Below are 23,211 nucleotides of genomic sequence, written 5' to 3' on the forward strand. Positions count from 1 at the left end.
CTTGCCATTTGTCCCATAGTCAACTGAATTGGAAGTTCTTAAAAAGACGCAAAAACAAGCGCACTTCCGCATTGAACAATAAGGTCAATGCATTTCCTGGGTATTGCAGGTAACGCGCACACACACACACACACACACACACACACACACACACACACACACACACACACACACACAGATATATATATATATATATTTTAACTTAAATTTTACATTTTAAGATTTAATTAAACATTTTTAACATCAATTAGAACATCCTTTTTTGTCATTGACATTTCAGTAGAGGCTAATTCTGTCTAAACCCTTTTTGGCTCTTAAATGCTGCTCACCTTCTCAATCCAAGGCAAGCAGCGGCACCCTATTTAGACATGCTTTTTAAAGAACAGCATTACAATGAATCGAGCAACCATTCAGCATTCAGAGCGAGGGAAGCAAAGAGAATGTGTTTGTTCACAGCGTGTCTTTGTTTGTAATCTGAGGGATTAAACAGGCCTGTCTTTTTTTCAGTCATATATAGCTAGACTCTCAAATCTGCACAATGAGCTTTGCAGACATTATTGCCAGACTTGATGACCCCAGACCAATGCTCAGAATACCACTGAGCGTTATTTTCATCACATACATTTGTCCAATCCACACCAATAATCTGCACTGCTTCTAAGAAGAATGTAAATATTACTGGTATTTTCAGGAAAATGCATAATCTGTTAACAGCATTTTTCAGTGTATTGCTATGTTTTTCATAAGGCATTACAACTGTGGTTGGACATTTATATAGAATAGAGCTTGTTTTATGGTTGATTCCCAGAAAACTAACAACTAATTTTGTTTAAAAGATGTCCAACAGAAGTCTAAACATAGATGACTAGACTAAACCAAGGCTACATTTGAACTGAAAATGTAAAACACATCTAAAAACTAAACAAACCTATCAGAGAGAGAGACCAAAAACATTAGGCCATTATTGTGGCCAAAACAACAGTTTGGGGACATTCTTTTTAAAAAAAAAGAACGCACCTGTGAGCCCAGCAACACCAAAAGACAAGAATCACCATGGAAACAACTGTGGTAGACAGCCGAAGAATTATTTCCCTGGTTAAGAAAACACCCCTTATAACAGTTGGCCAGAACAAGAAAACTCTCCCGGAGGTAGGTGTATGTGTGTCAGAGTCAAAAATCAAGAGGAGACAACACCAGAGTGAATACAGTGGGTTCACCACAAGATGTAAACCATTGGTGAGTCTCAAAAACAGGAAGGCCAGATTAGAGTTCCAAAAAAGCTTCACAGTTCTGGAACCACATCCTATGGACAATAGAGACAAAGATCAACTTATACCAGTGTGATGGGAAGGGAAGAGCATAGAGAATGAAAGGAACTGCCCATGAACCTAAGCAGTGAAGTATGGTGGTGGTAGTGTCATGGTGTGGGCATGTATGGCTGCCAATGGAACTGGTTCTCTTGCATTTATTGATGGTCTGACTGCTGACAGCAGGATGAATTCTGAGTTTCTGGCAATATTATCAGCACATTTTCAGCCAAATGCCTTAAAACTCAGTGGACAGTGCTTCACAGAGCAGATGGAGAATGACCCAAAGCATACTGCAAAATAAACCAAAAACGTTTTTGAAGAGAAAGAAGTGGAATGCTATGCAATGGCCAAGTCAATCACCTAATCTGAATCCGATTGAGCTTGCATTTTATTTGCTGAAGACAAAACTGAAGAGAAAATGCCCCAAGAACAAGCAGCAACTGAAGACAGTTGTAGTAGAGGCCTGGCAGAGCACCACCAGGAATGAAACTCAGCGTCTTGTGATGTCTATGCATTCCAGACTTCAGGGGTCCGTTCTTCGTACCTCGCTTAAATGATCTAAGATGATTTGGCAGATCCTGGATCTTTTAATCTTGATAACTGATCTCTCGCTAATTTGGTTCTTCAAACAAGTTCGCGAATCAGATTAGAATGTCTGGATAAACTGATCTGAGATCGCTGCGTGTGTATTGAAGGACAGATCTATCGATCCTCGAAATCATGATCAGCAATGCAACGATTGGCTGACGGCACAGCAGCGTAATGACATCATCTGATTAATATTCAATTATCCATGTGAGCAAAATTACATCAAATTAGCAGTAAACCGTTTGTTAAATATGACATGCAATAACCTGCAGGCTTTACAATTTCATGTGTCAAGTGTACTCATCATGTATTCCAATGCATATCAATGTATTTAGTTCTACATTTAGAAAAGATTTTCTTTATTATAGTAGCCGTTTTTTTTTTGTGTAAAGAATAACTGGTTGTTTACAAAAGCATTTTAATATATTGGTAAAGGCGTCTGCAACTATTGTGAAGCATCAAATCACCGGCATATTAACTATCAAAACATGTTCATGACTGCATAAATGTATTATTGCTTTAAAAAAAGTCACATATTGTGCATGTTTATTATACACAGTTTGTACTAAAGCGATCTAAAAAGTTCATATCAAGAAGTTTTCTCTGTGCAGCACCAGGTGGCAGTCTTTGTACTTTCATTTTGAGGGTGCTGATTGCATACGTTTTATTAATATGTATAACTTTATTTATTTTATTAATAACTATAACTTTATATATAGTTTAAAAAATATTTACTCTTTTCCCAAGTGTATATAACTACTACTGTAAGAAAATATCAGAATTCGGAACACTTTCTGTATATCTTTGCTTGAACTGACCCGATCTAATCCTGTTTATATAAAATTGAACCTGCTCCCGATCAGGTTTGACCTAGCAGAACTGTTGCCATGACAACAACTCTCGGATCAGCTTTGAAGAACGAAACGATCCTGGATCATGTCAAATCGTCAATATCCAAATCCAGCTAACTGAGTAATCCACGTACGAAGAACGGACCCCAGGCTGTAATTGACTGCAAAGAATTTGCAACCAAGTAATAAAAAGTGAAAGTTTGAACTATGATTATTGTTCTGTCCCATTACTTTTGGTCCCTTAACAAGTGGGAGGCACATATGCAAACTGTTGTAATTCTTACACTGTTCACCTGTTTTGAATGCGAATACCCTCAAATTAATGCTAACATTCTGCAGTTAAAGCATCTTATTCATTTAATTTCAAATCAATAGAGTTGGTGTATACAACCAAATATGTTAGAATTGTGTCGATGTGACTGTATATGTATCTTGGGATAAAATTATTTAAATACTGAATATTGAAAATTAAAAGGAAAGCAAAAACAAACAAACAAACAAAACCCAAAGAGGAAATATCATACTATGTTTTCAAAGAAATATCAAAGTTCCCCAAAAAGAAAATTTACTTACCATATAAACACACACACTTTTCTTTTTAAAAAGAAGATATTTTGAACAATTCATCAAAATATTCGGTCACACTTTACAATAAGGTTCATTAGTTATTGTTAAGTAATGCATTTACTAAAATGAACAAACAATGAACAATACATTTACTACTGTATTTGTTCATGTTATTTAATGTTAGTTAATGAAAATACAGTTGTTCATTGTTAGTTCATGTTAACTTATGGTGCATTAACTTATGTTAACAAGCATGGACTTAAATGTTAATAATGCATTAGTAAATGTTCAATTATGATTAATAAATGCTGTACAACTGTTGTTCATGATTAGTTCATGTTATTAAATGCATTAACTAATGAATCTTATTGTAAAGTGTTACCAAATATTCTCTTTTGCATAAAAAGCTACTATGATGGATCTGAACTAAATGGAGGGTGAGTAATGGTGAGAGTATTTTTATTTTTAGGTGAACTGTTCCATTAAAACATAAAGTGGTTTTCTATGTACTGTCCAAATAGAGAACTCAAAGTGAAGCAATTATTGTCACACATTACACAGAGATCTTAGCCTGACCTTACAGGTGAGACTTACCTGAGGGAGAAGGTGTCTAGGTTTGCAGAGTTCTTGACGTAAACATAAAAGGAGGCTATATCAGTCTTTTTAAGTGGTTTAGAGGAGGTCTGGATGACCACGGCTTCTCTCAGTCTGAGCACAGACACTGGCATGGCCCCCTGTTTCACTTGCAGGAGCCGAACACTCCCAATCCTCTGCATGGGGGTCACTGGCATGTATTCAGCTTGGGGCTGGCCAGCATTCCCCCCACCCAAATCCCATCGCTTGCTCTCTTCCCCACTAGCAGTGCATGGTCCATAAGCACTGGGTCGGGCTTGGTAATACAGCTCCACAGGATTCCCCTGGGTCGGCCCAAGTCTTTCCCGACTGGAACTGCCCTCAACCTGGTTAAACCAGCCAGCAGGAGCGTCAACCTCTGCCATGCAGGTCCCATGATCATTTCCAATTACACAGGAGCCACGGACCTCTTGGGTCTGCCAGAAGGCATATACAGTTACGCACGGCAGCTCGTCTTTCGTTCCTTTTTCTCCTCTGTCCCAGTCTCTCCCAGCCACATAAAACAAAACTCGCACTTTAGGAGAAGATGAATAGACCCACCGAGTCAGGACAAAGGACTGGACTCTCCAATTCAGAGAGAAAACTGGTGGAGAAGGTCGGAATAACTGAACTGACTGCACTAGATCCAGAGGGATCTCCCGTTTGGTTGAGAGTTGGCCGTAGCTAGCATTGATAACTGGGAGACGCTGCGCTTTGAGCACAACAAATGGCTGTGTGTGGCTCTGCATGCTGGAGTTGCGCATGATGTCCTGGCCGGCCTCTTTCAGCAAGAAGTAGTCAGCATCCCAAACCTGATAAGTCACAGGAAGAAACAATGGATATGGGGTGGACGGTTTGGTGGCATCTAAGATCTCCTGACTGTCCATTTCTGTAAAACAAAAAAGACGAAAAGATGAGAGAGAAATACACATGAATGCCATTGTTGAGTTTTGGTTTTGTCTCAAACTGGAATGTTTAAACTGATATAAACTGAAGCATGCAAGTTGGCATTATCTGTGAAAGAGGTAGGATCTGTAGGATCACATATTCCAGTTAGACCCCAAAAAACTCCAAACACTTACTCACTCCACTCACTCACTCACTCCACTCACTCACTCACTCACTCACTCACTCACTCACTCACTCACTCACTCACTCACTCACTCACTCACTCACTCACTCACTCACTCACTCACTCACTCACTCACTCACTCACTCACTCACTCACTCACTCACTCACTCACTCAGTCTGTCTGTCTGTCTGTCTGTCTGTCTGTCTGTCTGTCTGTCTGTCTGTCTGTCTGTCTGTCTGTCTGTCTGTCTGTCTGTCTGTCTGTCTATCTATCTATCTATCTATCTATCTATCTATCTATCTATATATATATATATATATATATATATATATATATATATATATATATATATATACAGTTGAAGTCAGAATTATTAGCCCCTTACATTTGTTTTCTTCTTTTTAAAATATTTTTCGAAAGATTTTCACAGTATGTCTGATAATATTTTTTTTTCTGAAGAAAGTCTTATTTGTTTTATTTTGGCTAGAATGAAAGCAATTTTTTATGTACCATTTTAGGGACAAAATTATTAGCCCCTTTAAGCTATATTTTTTTTCTCGATAATCTACAGAACAAACCACTGTCATACAATAACTTGCCTAATTCCCCTAACCTGCCTAGTTAACGTAATTAACCTAGTTAAGCCTTTAAATGTCACTTTAAGCTGTATAGAAGTGTCTTGAAAATATCTAATAAAATATTATTTACAGTCATCATGGTAAAAATAAAATAAATCAGTTATTAGAAATGAGTTATTAAAATTATTGTGTTAAAAATTGTGTTGAAAAATCTTGTCTCCTTTAAACAGAAATTGGGCAAAAAATAAACAAGCGGTATAATAATTTAGGGGGGCTAATAATTCTGACTTCAACTATATATATATATATATATATATATATATATATATATATATATATATATATATATATATATATATATATATATATATGGTCCCACTTTATGAGATCTAAATCATACTAGGCAATACATGTGTGTGTTATTTGGCATACAAAAACTGTGATAATCCCAATTTAAATCTCCCAGCATGATAAAATCACCAAACATTAGCATGCTGCCTACGCTATTGACTAATTTTGGATCAAATTTAGCAGTCCTCTAAGCAGAGATTTGATTGTAAATATATTTTTCACAGTTCTCCAGATGTTTAGAAAACATCATCCAATACGGTTTTGAAGGATAAATATTAAAATAAACAAATACTACTTCAATCAATCAATCAGACTTTATTTATATAGCACGTTATTACAACCAGGAGGCTGCCCAAAGCGCTTTACAGTCTTAAAAACAAAACCTTAAACATTAAAACACATAAAATTATAAGAACACAAATGTCAATAAAACCATTTTTGTACTAACGAACAAAAGGAAGTCTAAATAAATAGGTTTTGAGTTAGCTTTAAATATTGCCACATGTGCAATGATGCCAAGTTCTAAAGGCAAGGTGTTCCATAGTTTTAGATCTGCTACTGCAAATGAACGATCACCCCATGGTTTCTACCTTGATTTAGGGACCTCTAGCAACAACTGACCTGATGAACGTAGGGCCCTGTTCCTTTAAAATCTCACATAAATGTGAAGGTGCAAGACCATTAACTGCATTAAAAACAAACAAAAGTAGTTTAAAATCAATTCTGAATCTAACAGAGAGCCAGTGAAGAGAGTAAAGAAGAGGTGTAATGTGCTCACGTTTGCGACTATTCGTCAGCATGCGAGCAGCAGCATTTTGCACTACTTGACTTGATATTTTATCACACAGCAAAGACTCAAGCATACATTTTACATAATACACTTAATGCACTATATTATAAGTTATTATGTCAAATTTGAAGACACCAAGCAAATAGAAATTAAATAAATAATGTTATGCATTATGAAGGACTGTGCATCATAACAAATTACATTGACTATGTTTACATGGACATCAGTAATCAAATTATTCTTAATCTGAATAAGACAATATTATAATTAAGGTGTTTACATGACTTGCTTTTTGAATGGTTCCACCATAATCACAATTTACATGTTATAGCAAATAGTTTGATTAATGTTATTGTTTCACCACACTATCCACGTTTCCTCTGGAGTTTCATGTGATTTCAGGTGTTTCTTTTTATTTTATTTTTACTTTAACTGCAGTTCAGCAGTTTCACTTTCATTCAGGAACATATCAGTCATGCCCCCATGACAAACTGAGGTATTGGATGCGAGTACAAAATAAGGACTAGTGTTTTAGAAGAATTTTTAATACCACACGTCAAATGGATCACAATGTACACATCTGTAATAGTCACATCGCAAGATATTCAATGTGAAGTCTGTATTATTGTTGACCAGCTACAGAATTGAAATTGATCACCGTATTTAAATGATTTATGCAAAAAAAAAAAAAAAGTTTTTATTACTTTGAATTTTTGTCTGTGTTTTTAGTCCAAATATCTACATTTCAAAGCGAAAACAAGATTATTTAACTTACCCCACTGGCAGATAATTTTGCTTGTTTCAAAGAAAAATCTTATGTTTTCCTTATTTCATCTGAATTTTAAAACTGAAAATACTTTACTTGATCTAATCTTTTTTTTTTTTTTTTACAAATAAATGACTACAAATAAAATAAAGCCATGTAAGATTTTTTTGCATTGTTATTATTCAATTTCAATACCTGAATACTCCCCAAAAACCATCAAATAGTGCTCTTTAAATATCTTGTGAAACTGTATTCATATCGCAAAATCTATTGTAGAAAAATGAAATAATCGCAATATTAGTTTTTTTCTAATATTGTGCAGCCCTAGTGTCAAACAGAGGTGTGTATGGAATATCCTGTTGCAAATTGCAGCAAAAAGTCTTACATGTTGGTAATAGTTTGATTAGGATGTTTATGTGTTCGTACTGCACTTCAATAATGCGACTAAATTCGGCATACTCCACATGTCTTAATTCCATTTCTGTTTAGTTCGATAATGACTTTAGTCGGATTAAGGTAATCCAAAATTGCCGTCTACAGGGAAGACTCTTAATCAGAGTATTGTCTTAATCGGATTAAAATCGGATTATTGGTGTCCATGTAAGCACACTCAATCGTTCTAATGATAAATCATAAAAAGTATAAATAAATAAGTATTTATCATGCATGTGAACATAAAATGTCGATTTTCCTGATTATTCATTTTTCTTATAGTATTTCTGATTTAATAGTTGGGTTTCAAAGACCTTAGTATTTACTTATTTATTTGTTTGTTTATTAACAAACTTGTATTAGAGCAGCAGATATGCACCAGACTTTTTTCAGACACAGAAAAGTTCAAAGTATGAAAACAATGCCCTGGTCTGCTATTTCATAGAGAAATATAAATATTTCATTTCATTAATTTTCTTGTCGGCTTAGTCCCTTTATTAATCCGGGGTCGCCACAGCAGAATGAACCGCCAACTTGTCCAGCAAGTTTTTACGCAGCGGATGCCCTTCCAGCCGCAACCCATCTCTGGGAATCATCCACGCACACATCATACACTACGGACAATTTAGCCTACCCAATTCACCTGTGCCGCATGTCTTTGGACTGTGTGAGAAAACGGAGCACCCAGAGGAAACCCACGCGAAGGCAGGGAGAACATGCAAACCCAGCAACCTTCTTGCTGTGAGGTGACAGCACTACCTACTGCGCCACTGCCTCGTCTATTTCATTTCACACAGATAAAAAAAAAACCCAAATATGAATTGTTACTATTGCTATATTTCATCCAATGCCCCAAATTTAATCTACCCAAGCTTCAACCACTTTCATCTTATTATTATAATATCAATTCAATATTCAGTTGGATCCATCCAAAAATTCCTGCGGATTGGTAGACTGAGAGAAGAGTGAGATCCAACATTAAGAGTATTATATTCCAGTAAAAAAAAAGTAAGAAGAAGAAGAAAAAAAGACTAATTCCAATAACAAGGATGAGCTTAACAGAGGGGTCTAAAATTCCTGGAAGTAATTTTGCAAAGGCAGACTGAGTGACAGGGTCATGTAGTCATTACAGTGAAAGGCCAGTTATGACTTAAACTAATCTCAAACTGAACTCACATGACAACCCCAGCACACACATTTACAACTGAAGCAGTGACAGGACATGCAAAGAGAAAAGATTAATCTGAAATGGATAATATTCTGCCGGGCTGACATTGTCATTTATATTATTCTCTTTCTATTCTCTCTGCTCAGCTGTGGGAATAAGTAAGTGAACCCTTAGGATTCAGCCAGATTTATGCATGAACTCAAGAATAGTAAATGATTTTCATGTTGGAAACAAGCGTTGGGAACTTTCCTTTAAAATAGTAATTAGTTATAGTTACTAGCTACTCTTACAAATAGTAACTAAGTCAGTAACTGAGTTACATAATTATAAAATTAACTTATTACCAGGCAAAGTAACTATTGTGTTAATTTAAAAAATTGTCAAATGACTATAAAATAAATATAAACCATTGTACAATAATCTACACTATTTTAATGTTGTTGTGAGAGACAATGGCAACATGTCCTCAACTATATATATCTAAATATTATTTTGTTTAAATCTGTCTGAGTAATGTCAGCACTACCGTCTGTCCTACCGCGTCGCACACTCCAAAATAATGTGTTAGGGAAAATATAAAACAACTATATAATATATAATAATATATAACAGAACATATAATGGGCGGCGCAGTAGGTAGTGCTGTCGCCTCACAGCAAGAAGGTCGCTGGTTTGAGCCTCGGCTGGGTCAGCTGGCATTTCTGTGTGGAGTTTGCATATTCTCCCTGTGTTCACGTGGGTTTCACCTGGGTGCTCTGGTTTCCCCCACAGTCCAAAGACATGCGGTACAGGTGAATTGGGCAATCTAAATTGTCCATAGTGTATGAGTGTGAATGACTGTGTATGGATGTTTCCCAGAGATGGGTTGCAGCTGGATGAGTATCTGCTGTGTAAAAACATATGCTGGATAAGTTGGCAGTTATATAGTATAATATATAATATTATATTTTGTTGTCATTTTGTAATACCTCATTTGAATTTAAATGCAACCTCTTAAATCTACCTTCTATAGAGCTATCACTTTATTATCATAACTTTTTTGTGGCTTATTAGTATTAATCTGTACTATCTCATTTTATTTGCTTATCATCAAGGGGTGTGTTTGGGGTATGGTTTTGAGGCAAAATAGTTCATTTTGATACAAATAAAATTGTATGAATTTGTACGAATTAGCTACTTTTCAGACAATATGTCAGAATGGTTGCGTTTCATTGTGAGATCAGGCTGTTTTAACACTCCATTGATTGTACATCCATGTGTTCAATGAAAAGTACAGACTGTGAAATGTATTTTTAAGATAAATATTCTGTAGATTGATTTTATGAATGTAAAATGTTAAAAACAGTAGATTACTGGCAACCACAGCTACCAATATTTTTCCTTAAAATCAAGAAAGGAAAAAAAAACAACAGCAAAACAGTTTTTGTGTCACCATTGTGGAGGATAGTAGCGTCTGTGTTCAAATTCAAGATGAACTAAGCGTAAAGGATGCTGTGCTGCATCTTCTTGTGTTTAAAGGTAACTGTATAGTTTCTAATGCAGTGAAAATCTGTTTGTTAATTGTAAATGCACATGAACACATTAATGCATCTAATGACTTTGCATTTTTGTGCACCAATCTAAGATTTTGTGAACTGAACATTGTTTATGAAATACGGTTATTTTACAATAATTTGAACAGTTCTATAAACCTTATGTATTTTTTACAGAAACATTCTGGCAACCACAGCTGCTGGGTTTTTTTCCGTAAATTTAACAGATGTTTTACACTATAAGAGTTTGCAAATTAACACTCTCTGAGAGTTGATAATGTTAACTCTTTCAAAAGTGTTGTTTTCAACACTTTTATAGTGGTTCCCATATAAACTCTGAGGGAGTGTTAATTTGAACTCTAAGGTAGTTAAATCTACTATCTAAAATTTGCAGTGCATTATTTAATATTTAATGAATGACCAAAGAAGTGCAATGTAAAATCTTTGAAGTGACTCCTGTAAGTGCAGGGTTGTGATGAATGACATACAAGTCAATTAAATTCTGATTTGACTGTTCAGACTGAGATTGCCTTACACAACATCTAACCTGTATCAGATGTATTACCACATTTAAAAGTACCCCAAACCAGATTCAAAAGGCTAACATTCCATGTGGTGTTCACACAAGAAAAAGGCTAGATCCAAATCGCATATGGAAAATAAAATAAAACCTGGACCACATTTTTCTACAGTTTGTACTCAGCCCTAAGAGCATGAGTACAGTTATTTTGTATTCATCAAAACTCTATTCAACAAATCATTAAAGTAAATGTTTCTTTCTTCTGCATTAAAATAAAATAAAGATATCCAAATATTTGAGCAGATAATGTGTATATTTGTTAGAGGATCAGTACCATAATCATCAGTCATTCTAGTGAATGATTTGTGATATTTGAACTTTTGTGTGAGATTCTGCAGTTTCAAGCACTTGCCTTTGAGCACAGAGTTCATATAACGGTCTCTCTGCTTTCCATTAGCACGACTGGATGTATTAGCAGTTGTGCAGGTCAACGGATCAGTATCCGTTGTATTTTCCCTCCATTTCAGCAGATGACATGGATAACATCTGGCTGGATTCAGCTCTAAATCCGTAGGTATGATGAACTAATAAGCCTGCTAGCCACGCTCAGGGCAAAACAGTGTAAAGGATGCGTGCTAAACATTAAGATGAGTGCTTAGAATATATAATGTGCTCTGAAACACTGAAATAAACTCTTATTATGCTTTAAACGCGTGTTTAAACAGTTTATTAATTGTGCAGGTTTTATGCATATGTGTGGAAATACGTTACATAAGAAAATAAACTAAAATAAATTCATGAATGTCAATTCGGTCAATTTTTGATTTGTGTCAAATAAATACCTGTGCTGTGGTACACAAATAAACAAACTGTTGAGCCAGTGTCTGAACCAGAAAGAATGGTCAAATAGAACCAGTGCTAGAATTACAAAAATCTTAAGAAATAATCAGATCTTAAAAGTAATTTAAGAAATTGCTTAAAGGTGGCAAAAAGTGTGTTACACTTTTTATAGTATGTTAAGTTGTAATCTGATCACATGGCTGCGTCTGAAATCACAAAGTTCCATACTATATAGTATGCTAAAAACAGTGCGAGCCAAGTGGTATGTCCGAATGAATAGAATGTGAGAAGTACCCGGATGACCTACTACTTCTGGCGAGATTCTGAAAGGTGCATCCTATGGACGCTACGATATCCCATGATGCACCGTGAATTGGAGAGAAGTGGCAACTGAAGCGGGTAGGTCACGTGATGATGACAAAATGATGGATGTAATATATCTGATTACAATTCATATTTCTTATAACCATACAGTATAAAATGTACTTCTCTAATGGTCAAGTAGTACATTTAAATTCAAATTCAGTACCTACAAGCGATTTCGGATGCAGCCATGGTCTGACTGAGTTTGAGGGATTTATAAACCAGAAGAACACAAACAAAAGAACACAATTCTCTTGTTTTATTCACTCCTTTTTCGTGGACTATATTAGTGGAAAAATGTAGGGAAGAATAAAAGGGGGAGGCAATTTCAGATACAGCAAGATTTTAGCTTTACTCCTAATTAAACACACCTGATCAAACACAAACTCCTTCAAGCTTGTTTGAAACTACAGTACAGGTAAAGTGTGTTGAAGCAGGGTTGTAATTAACTCTGCAGGGCTGCTCAAAACACTTTTTTTTCAGCTCCCCCTCTGACGATTTCACGCAAACGCAGGTTGCCAGATTGATGACACCAACATGAGCAAGTGTGTCTTTTTATTTTAGAAATGTTTTATATTTCTCGTGGTTGAACAACATCATACTATGACACTGATCACCCTAGGTACTGATTATGTGCTTTACTCTATGTCAAATTCTACTGACGTGATTGTGAATTTGAAAACGTTTTATGTTACATTTATTGCCATGATAAAAGCAGCAGATCTTGAAAAATTTTTAATTAACATTACAACAGTGACAGTGTAAAACACAAACATATCAGTCACTCAGCATGTACATTAATAAATTAAAAAAAGTTTATTATATATTAACTACATTCTAAGCCTCACCATTTTGTTGGGAGTGCAGTGCACTATTATGCACTTCTGAATGGCTGTAATTGAATGTTTCTTTTGTGTTGCACTTGGTGGAATTTTTGTTCCATAAAAAGTGTTGCTACAGTAGGGCAAAGTTTTACAATACAACCTGCTCCGCTAAAATTAATTTATATATATATATATATATATATATATATATATATATATATATATATATATATATATATATATATATATATATATAAAAGCTAAGTACTTTTTTAAAATCAAAGGTTAGATACAGTTATTTAAAATATAAGAAACCTTCCTGTTTATGATTTATTTATTTTTTATTTTTTTACTGTAAAGTATGAAGAGTTCTGTTAGAATTGAACATTTCATGAATTTGAACTTATAAAAAATGGTAAGTTTGGAGATTAAGCAAATGCAATCCATTACAATATAATTCAGTGCAGGAGTTATAGCACTATTTATGCACTACATACTAGCACAGATGGCAGCGCTGAAATCTTCCATATTGACCAACATGAGTCTTAATGCTTTACGACTTGGTACTGATGACATAAATATAATGCTGTGACAGCTGTTAGTATAAAGCATATCCTTTCCATGATTACTACATTATTATATTGCCAACAAGGAGGCTTGCGTACTACCTTATAAGACATCAATCCTATAAGTCATTATCCTTAACAGGACATTGAACCAGGTGATTTAAGGACAAGCTACAAATAAAGACCTGATGTGGAGATCTGGTGTGGTCTGATTAATCAAATGTACACTGCTAACAATTAAAAGTATATAACAGTATGACAGTAACATTTGAAGTGAATGAAAACTTTCAATGATGGACTTTTTTGGACTTTGGACTTTTTTTAACCACTTCAAACGATAACTACTGCATTACCAATATAAATTAGTTTTTGAATCGTTCTTTTGAAAGTAGCTATTTTGAGTTAGAATTCCAAACATTTGCCAGCAGCCAGCAACTTTATCAAGATATTCAATTTACAATAGTCATATTCAAGTATGGTTTTCTAGAAATATATAAAAAATTTAGAGAAAATAAATGCAAAAATAATTTTGATATAGGACACTTAACAAAGCTACATTCATGAAACCGTTCAGAACAATGTGGGCACAAATGGGTGAATAATTCAGCCTTAATGAAAGTATTCATGGAGTGGTTACTGTCATTAAGGCTGAATTATATTCTATTTTTGTCATACAGATAAATGCAGGGCATCATTAAAATCTGTTAAAGGTTTACATTCATTTCTGTATAACCCCCTTTCCCCAAAATAAAACATTTTACCTTTGTAAAGTGAAAATTTGCAGCCCGCATCTAAAATACATTGTATGTCAAATAACATTTATAGCTTAATCATATTTACATTCGACCACATTCATGTGATCAAATGTAAATGGAACTGTTTTCAGAAATCAGATAGCTACCTGATCAGAAAAAATGCATGAAGTAAGCAGATGTAAACAGGTGCTTCATGTCTACATTATGAGTATGAGAATTACTAAAGAGAAACACAAATTGAATGTCTTTTCATTTATTTTTTACAGAAATATTTTGTTATTTGTCACTATTGTGTTTTATTTGAAGAGTGTTTGCTTTACTTGGGATAAGTATTGGGTGATCCAAACCTTAATTATTAAATGATTATTTCATAGCTTATATTTTGGTAACATACAGTATGTGCTATGAATACACTCAGCCACTTTATTAAAGGGAGTGTGTCCTCTTGCAGCCTGTAGCATGATGATGTAGTGGATCAGACACATGCACAATTTTTTGTTGCTAGAAATGATAATTATTTGTATTATTTATTAAATTACCTATTATATTGTGCATTATTAACATATGCACCTATAGCCTAACCTAAATCTACCTCTCACAGTAAAGGTCTTTGCACACTAAAGTCCGAAAATTACATATGCTTTTTTTTGTATTCATATGCGAAAAATTTGTCACATAAACAACTTTAAACAAGTATTAATCCATTACGAAAAAATGCAAAACATTTCTGAGTCAATTTAAGCAGTAATACTTTGTTCTACTCTCATCTCCAAAGTAGAAAAAAAGAGGAATAGACAGACAAAACTTTCGGATTTAGTGTGCAATAACCTTAAGCATGCACGTTTAATGTAAAAAGCATGTTCCCATAACTTGACTTGTCACGTCACAGTGTGTTTTGTGTGGTTCTCTCAGCATGCACTGCAGCATGTCACCATTTCTGAGATTCATATGCTAATTCTTGATGTCTTTTTCTAAAGTTACTCATATCTTTCAAAGTACAGTGGTCCCTCGTTATTTGCGGGAGTTAATTTCTAAAAACAACCCGCAATAGGCAAAATTCATGAAGTAGTCAGCTTTATTTTTTTTTTTACAATTATTATAGATGTTTTAGGGCTGTAAAACCCCACACTACACACCTCATACACTTTTCTCATACAGGCATTAGCATTTTTACACTTTTCTCTCTTGTTTTTTTAAGTTTCTCTCTTGTTCTCAAAGTTCAAACCTTCATAGAAAAGTAAGTCAGTATTTTAGAATGAAACAAAAGATCAATATCATTTGATCTTCATTCATTCATTTATTCTGTAAGGGTGCTCTACAGCCGCGTAACTTCTACCTTCCTGTAGCATGTCCAGAAGTTTTTGTGAGATGGTTAGCATCTTCCTCTGCCTTTTGGGTGCTACAGGAGGTGCCTTTGACGATGCAGAACATTTCGTCAACATTGTGGGGAGAAAACTTGCAAACATACTGCTAGCGATCAAAGACTAATTTAAATAAGGCAAGCTGAACACATTCATACGGTACAGAAGACACGGCATGGAGGAGATTGATTGACAATGGTCTACAGCCAATCAGGATGCAGAACACCATGCACTAATAAGGACACAAAACACAATGCGCTGTGGAAAAAAGCATTCACGAAACTGCGAGGCCGCGTAAAGCAACCACTGTTCTCATCAACGATGCCGTCTAACCAAATGATTATTTTTAGTAAATTTTGCTAAGGGTTTTTGTAGATGTCTGTCAAAAATAAATTTAAGCACCTTAGCAATAAGTGAAGCTGTTGATGCTGTTTGTTAAGCTGATTAATGATCCACTGCTGAGATTTTGAGAGATTGATTGTGTTTTATTCTACTTGATTTCATCTAAGGCTGTGACTGAAGTCAGCTGTACTTTTGTCTTTCTCTTCAGTAATTCTACTAGTTACCAGCAGGTGTTCATCATTAATTCTTCAACACTCTTTTCGAATGAGTAGAATTAACTTCCAGTAAATATGGAGTTAACTGCATTCATTTCATTTAGTAAATTTGACCACAGTGCAGAATTGATTTTTAAACCACTCAAGATAGAAGGCACATGAAGCACAGATGTCTCAGTCCCTATGAAGCAGCGAAGATGTAGAAACACTGTTTCTGGGACAGGATGAATACTAATCCTATCCAGACCATGCCTTGACAATCAAGCACTCAACAGAAGGAAATACCACAGATGGGAATGAGACACATGAGAAAAATGGAAAACTATAGGTAATGCGAACTGTGAACCATTTGAGGAATTGTTAGAAAAAGTGCTGTGCGATATTGGAAAAATCAGACATTGTGATATTTTGTTTATCAGCAAGATATATATTGCGATATTAACATATTTTAACCAGATAACTTGAATAGCTCTATTTAGAAAGAATATATTAATTTTTACTTATTGGAATGATTTCAGGTGTATGAATTATGGATAATACATAATAAACAAATTACAAGCATAGATAAATCCAATAGACCATTGGTCTCAAACTAAATTCCAGGAGGGCCACAGCTCTGCACAGTTTTGCGCCAACCCCAATCAAACACAACTGATCCAATCAATGAAGGTGTTCATGACTCTTTTGAACACCTTAATTATTTGGATCAGCTGTGTTTGATAAGGTTGGAGCAAATCTGTGCAGATCTGTGGCCCTCCTGGAATTGAGTTTGAGACCTCTGTAATAGATCAAAGAAAAAAAGCAAAGTTAACTGCACTTTGTGGTCCGAGTCTAACAGCAAAAATTGAACAATAAAAATCTAAAAATTATAAAATCTTTTGTGCCTGAAGTCTTTAAACTCACTTGAAATACCTTGAGCACTTCAAATGTTAAGTTTTTACTCTATTAAACCAATCTTATGAGTTCTGAACTGTTGTGCTAGTCGACTATATTACTGACTCGACATTGCTACATTCACTCAAAAAATGGGGTTTGCAGCTTGTTTAAACTACTTATTTAAAGAGTTTTTGGGGGGACAATTTAATTATTTATGTTCAATCTACTTAAATTTGTAAAAACAATAAGGTAACTTAAATAATTTGTGTTGGGCAACATGAAGGAGTTGTGTGGAGAATATCATTTTTTTACAGTGTGTGATGTTATTTTTCTGAATGTAACAATGGCCAGATAACGTCTTGGAAAATTCACATCTATAGGAATTTATTCTTTATCATGCTTTTAAATTCTTGATTGTAAAGTGGATTCTGCAAATAAGAAACTTACAGATTTATATAGATATTAATATAGATTTGATTCTGTCAAGAAGGCTCACCTCACACTCATAAGATGGCACAGGCCAAAGCTGCAGAAATAAATCACACTCTCATTTCTAAAATTCCAAAAAATGTAGATACACCAGATGTGAATGTCCTCCAGATCATGTGCATCAATTTAAAATCTGTCAGCATCATGTTACTTAAAATGTGTATGCATTTTATCTATAAAAACTGTATATTAAACATTAGATTAATTAAATGGCTGAGTGTGTGCCCTAACATTTCAAGAAAGTGTAAAATGAGTTTTTGCCACAGAAGAAAAATGCATAGGAAATAATTCTTAATATACTGAATTATATATTATTTAACCAATTATATTGACCAATTATGTGGAAAAAACACAGGTATTCAGGCCAGTATGCGATTAAATCCATTATTAAAAAGTTATAATACATAATAATTTATTTAATTTATTTTCAAGATAACAATGAAACCTTGAAGTTAAGTGTAAACAACAGAAAATAAGTATTTGTGTGTGGATAAAAAAGGAATAATGTTAGCAGTAAATGTAAAAAGTGGTCATTAACAGTAATAATTTAAAGTAATAATTTAAATTTCCTGTCTGAAAAAAAACTGCTGTTGTCAAGCATCTGTTCTATTTAAGAGATATTTTCAATCATTTCAGGTAATGAAAGCCTGTACACTGCCCCTATACATGCATTATTTTATTTTACACAAAGACCAACACATGATCTTCCAACTTTTAGAAATGCACCTACCTTGCGTGACAGTCGTCATTACCGTTGCCAATATTATCAGCAGAATCCACCACATATGGGAATAGACGCTCATCTTTGCCATAAGGGATGTCTTTGATATGTCCCATTAACGTTTTCTGATGTTGTGAACCCTAAACAGGAGAGACCGAGGAACGCTTTTGGTCCATCAACATCATGCTGCTGTTTTACCTGTGGAGTCTTCACCTGTGCACGCGCTCAGACTCTCACTAGACGTGACTTCTGAATTATTAAATCCAACTGCGACAGCTCACACCTTCCAAAAGTGCATGTTAAGAAAATTGAGTGTCTTTGGCGAGATCGTTTATTAGATTACAATCCATTTCATCGTTCATCTTTAAACTGGTGTGCAGATACCCGACATAATCCGACAAAAGAAAAGGTAACAGAGAAGGTAACAGTTTTCTCTTATTTGATAACTATCGTTGACTACGTGTGTCCTTTTGTGGGCTCGTCCCTGTAAAAAGTGTCCTGGCGGCTCGAAACTCCACATTCATCTGTTCTGATTCAACCATGACGAGCCCCAGATCCTCATTCGTTGACGAGCGACAGGATTTACCGCTTGCAGTGAATTAAACACGAGACAGACATTGAGTCAGGCGATTAACTGCTCAACACTGAGCGTCTACACTACAGTAAGCAAGAGATTAAATATTGTTAGTGTATTTATGTGATATTTTATAAATTCATATTATTGTACTGTGTAAAATGTAGTAGGATAAATAATTTGAGCAGATTTATAAAACGCCAAAAGTTTCACTTTAATCATCAAATCTGTGAAGTGAGTGAGGGAGAATTTGCATTGTTTGTGGAGTGACAGGGACCTCTCGTGGTCATGATTGAAACAACATTTCTGTTTGGGGTTTCTTAAGGGGTCATTTCTTTTAATCAAAGATTGTATTCTTGTTTCTTTTTACAAATTCATAAGTAGTATGAGCTATTTAAGAGGGGGACAGGAAGAGTGAAATAATGAACTTAATAAAATAGTTATTAATAAACTTGTTTACTTTTTTGTACAATTAAAATCACATTGGCTTTCAAAAGTACATATTTAATAATATAGGAATTAAATAAAACTCAAATAAATTTTGAGTAAACTTTAAAACTTTGATTACAACAAATATAAAATTGTTTAAAATGAATATGATTTTATAAAAAAATATATAATAACTGAAACAACTATAGTATAGAAAAAATTTAAATAGCATAAGAAAATATAATCCAAATGAAATTTTAGAGCCATTTATGATGTTGTTTTTACACAAATGGGTTATTATAACTGTCCCTCACTATGATTTAGAATTTTGGGAGTTTTAGGAGAGAATGTGCTGACCTCCACTAGCATTCAGGTGTGTTAAGAAATAACACAGGTTGTGTTTTTATAATAAATCTATTTTAAGAGTGCATGTGTTTTTAAACGGGGATCCCCAACTAGGAAATAATAATGATATTTAGTATATCAAGTGTTTGGGGGAAAAAGCCCAAAACAATGTAAATAAATAAGTCTAACATTTCCTAAAGTATACAGAAATCATTAAATTAAAAATGTATATATATATATATATATATATATATATATATATATATATATATATATATATATATATATATATATATATATATATATATATATATATATATATTTTTTTTATTTATTCATTTTCAGGACTTGGTACAGCTGATTGAACCACCAATTCATCCAGCATATGTTTTACACAGTGGATGGCCCTCCAGCTGCAACTCAGTACTGGGAAACATCCATACACTCTCACATGCACATACATAGACTACGGCCAATTTAGTATAATCAATTTCCCTACAGCGCATGTCTTTGTACTGTGGGAGAAACTGTTACCCAGAGGAAACCCACACGAACATAGGGAGAACATGCCATGTCCACACAGAAATGGCAACTGACCCAGCCGTGACTCAAACAAGCGACCTTCTTGCTCTGAGGTGGCAGTGCTAACCACTGAGCCACCGTGTCGCCCTTTATAATAATACAATAGAAAATATAATTGAAACAAACATTAAAATGAATCATTCACAATTTCATAAAAAAAAGATTCAAACAATATTAAAATTATCCATAATATTATTAATTAAATGTGTAAATAAAATAATACTTAAACTAATGAGTCTGAAAAAAAAATTCTGTTACCTTGATAACTTAATCTATTTACCTAACCTGGTTATTTCCCTTTCAGAAACTGCTTACCCAGTTAAACCTACCCAGAAATCAGGCCAGTGTTAAACCGACTTTGAATAAGCAGTGAAAAGGTTAGTGGAGGTTGATTAGTCAGAAGTTTAGTCTTATGCTTGTTGAGTTTGACTAGGTCATTGATCATTTCTTTCTTTCTTTCTTTCTTTCTTTCTTTCTTTCTTTCTTTCTTTCTTTCTTTCTTTCTTTCTTTCTTTCTTTCTTTCTTTCTTTCTTTCTTTCTTTCGTGAATACACTTAATTTGTCAAGGATGTACACAGTACAGTTTTAAAAACAAAACTTATTTCCATTGAAGTTGTAATGATCCTTGAAGTTTATTGGGATTGTTATGTTCCTTGGTTTGACACTGCATGTACACAAAAAAAAAAAAAAAAAGAATAAATAAAATCAACCAATTGCTTTTGTCTGGTCTTATCATCACTTTTTCTTGTTCCTTGATGTTCCTCCTGGATGTTCCTGTGCCCTGAGATGTGGATGTGCTTGTGATGTTTACTTATTTGCTTAAATTCTTCTTGTTATTACTGCTCAATCATTACATTGTACTATCATCATATAGACAAAAATAATTTGTTATTAAAAAGTTAGTTATTAAAACTATTATGTTTAAAAAATTGTTGGTTAAAAAACCTTCTCTCTTAAACAATTTTTATTTACAACCTGTGGATGATAGCATTGCAGCAAGTGTAACTTAACTGCCTAAAGGGAACTGATTTTTACAAATTGAAGATTTTTTACAAAAAAGATTTTGAACAATTCATTCATTCATTTTCTTGTCGGCTTAGTCCCTTTATTAATTTGGGGTTGCCACAGCGGAATGAACCGGCAACTTATCCAGCAAGTTTTTATGCAGCGGATGCCCTTCCAGCCGCAACCCATCTCTGGAAAAACATCCACACACACACACTCATACACTACAGACAATTTAGCCTACCCAATTCACCTGTACCACATGTCTTTGGACTGTGGGGGAAACCAGAGCACCCGGACGCGACGGCAGGGAGAACATGCAAACTCCACACAGAACGCCAGCTGAGCTGAGGTTCGAACCAGCGACCTTCTTGCTGTGAGGCAACGGCACTACCTACTGCGCCACTGCCTCACCGATTTCGAACCACAACTTGGCATTTTGTCTCAGTGTACAGTAATTATATATTTATAGTTTGATGGTATTTTTATGTACATTTGTTAAATGAAATGTGTTACATTCCTTCCCCTTTTTGACTAGGGTTGGGGAAGGAATATAACAAAGAAAATTAAAATTTCGAATTTAAGGAAAAGAATACCAAATTCATAAATTGCGTATAAATTAAATAAACAAATTGAGGGAACAATTCAATCCTGCCTCAGAAATGTGAAACAACCACAAGAGTAAACTTAAATATTTTATTCTTTGGTTCTTATTCAGTAAACAATAAATGAAGCATAAATATTCAGGAGAAGGATTAAATCAAAACAACAAAACAGATCTAGCTAGGAGGAGTACTAAATAACCTAGTTTCAGGTTAAAGAAAAGAAACAACAAAGGCTTTCCTCAACTCCCTTACTATGAATAAACACAGTCAAACAAGTACAGAAATAAAAATGGCACACTCTCCCTACAGCTTAAACTTGTAAATCAAAATGTCAAGACAAAGAACAATACAATTTCCTTTTAAATACCACACAGAAAAAGTATATTTCATTTATACATCTAAGAAAGCACTGCCTTTAAAGTTCCACAACACAAGAGAAACACCAAGTTTCTTCAAAGACAGAAGTTAAATTGGACCCAATAGTTTGATAAACTTCTTTCTATATACAACAGTATCAATGCCTACAGAGTACAACCACGGCAACCACAAGTCTTGAGCAGGGGAGAAATGAACCTCTCCTTGGGTTGAGGCACACTGCTCTTTTGTCGCAGCATGTTACTGAAGTGCGCTCCAATGTTGAAAACCACCTGAGCCAAATCAGCTCTACCTAGTGAGCAGGCAGAGAGACATATTGGAAGAGTAGAAGAGAATCACACAACATAACCACTCCCAATGGGCAGTAAACACACATATAAACAATAATAAATACATCCAAGGGATGTAACAAATGGGAATCTTGCAGTTCTGACACAATTGTTCAAACAAATATTAAAACATTAATTCTTTATTTCTTTGGTTTCTAAAATTATATTTTTTTCTTTTTCAGAACTGGACATTCAAATGTGGGTAAACCTCTATTTCAAACAGAAATTTCCAATTTTATTTTACAAAAAAAAAAAAAAAAAAAAACACCATATCTATGACTTAATTGATAAATCTCAAATGTATCATTTCTCCTTCTGCTTTTTTTATTTTTATTTTTTTAGGAAAAATAAAGTTGTAATTTTATGTAATAGAACAAAACAGAATAAAAATGGCCCATTATTATCAGTTGTGTATTATAAACAGGGACGTTTTCAGAATATGATAAAACATTTTCCTCATAGTTTCCCTAAAGACAA

At 34.3% G+C, this 23,211-nt stretch overlaps 1 protein-coding gene across 1 annotated transcript in view; it reads right to left on the reverse strand.

Moving 5' to 3' along the window:
* The window catches only part of LOC100332191 (transmembrane protein 132D), a 64,626-nt gene extending 45,529 nt beyond the window's left edge, over nucleotides 1-19,097 (reverse strand). The window contains exons 1-2 of the mRNA XM_021478473.3: nucleotides 18,500-19,097; nucleotides 3,911-4,817 (exon numbers count right to left, since the gene is read on the reverse strand). Of these exons, the coding sequence (XP_021334148.1) occupies nucleotides 3,911-4,817; nucleotides 18,500-18,581 (989 nt within the window). The 5' untranslated portion in view covers nucleotides 18,582-19,097. The remainder of the gene's footprint in view (nucleotides 1-3,910; nucleotides 4,818-18,499) is intronic.
* Between the last annotated feature and the right edge of the window lie 4,114 nt (nucleotides 19,098-23,211).

The sequence above is a fragment of the Danio rerio genome, chromosome 8 (assembly GCF_049306965.1).
Source record: "Danio rerio strain Tuebingen ecotype United States chromosome 8, GRCz12tu, whole genome shotgun sequence".
Classification (NCBI taxonomy): domain Eukaryota; kingdom Metazoa; phylum Chordata; class Actinopteri; order Cypriniformes; family Danionidae; genus Danio; species Danio rerio.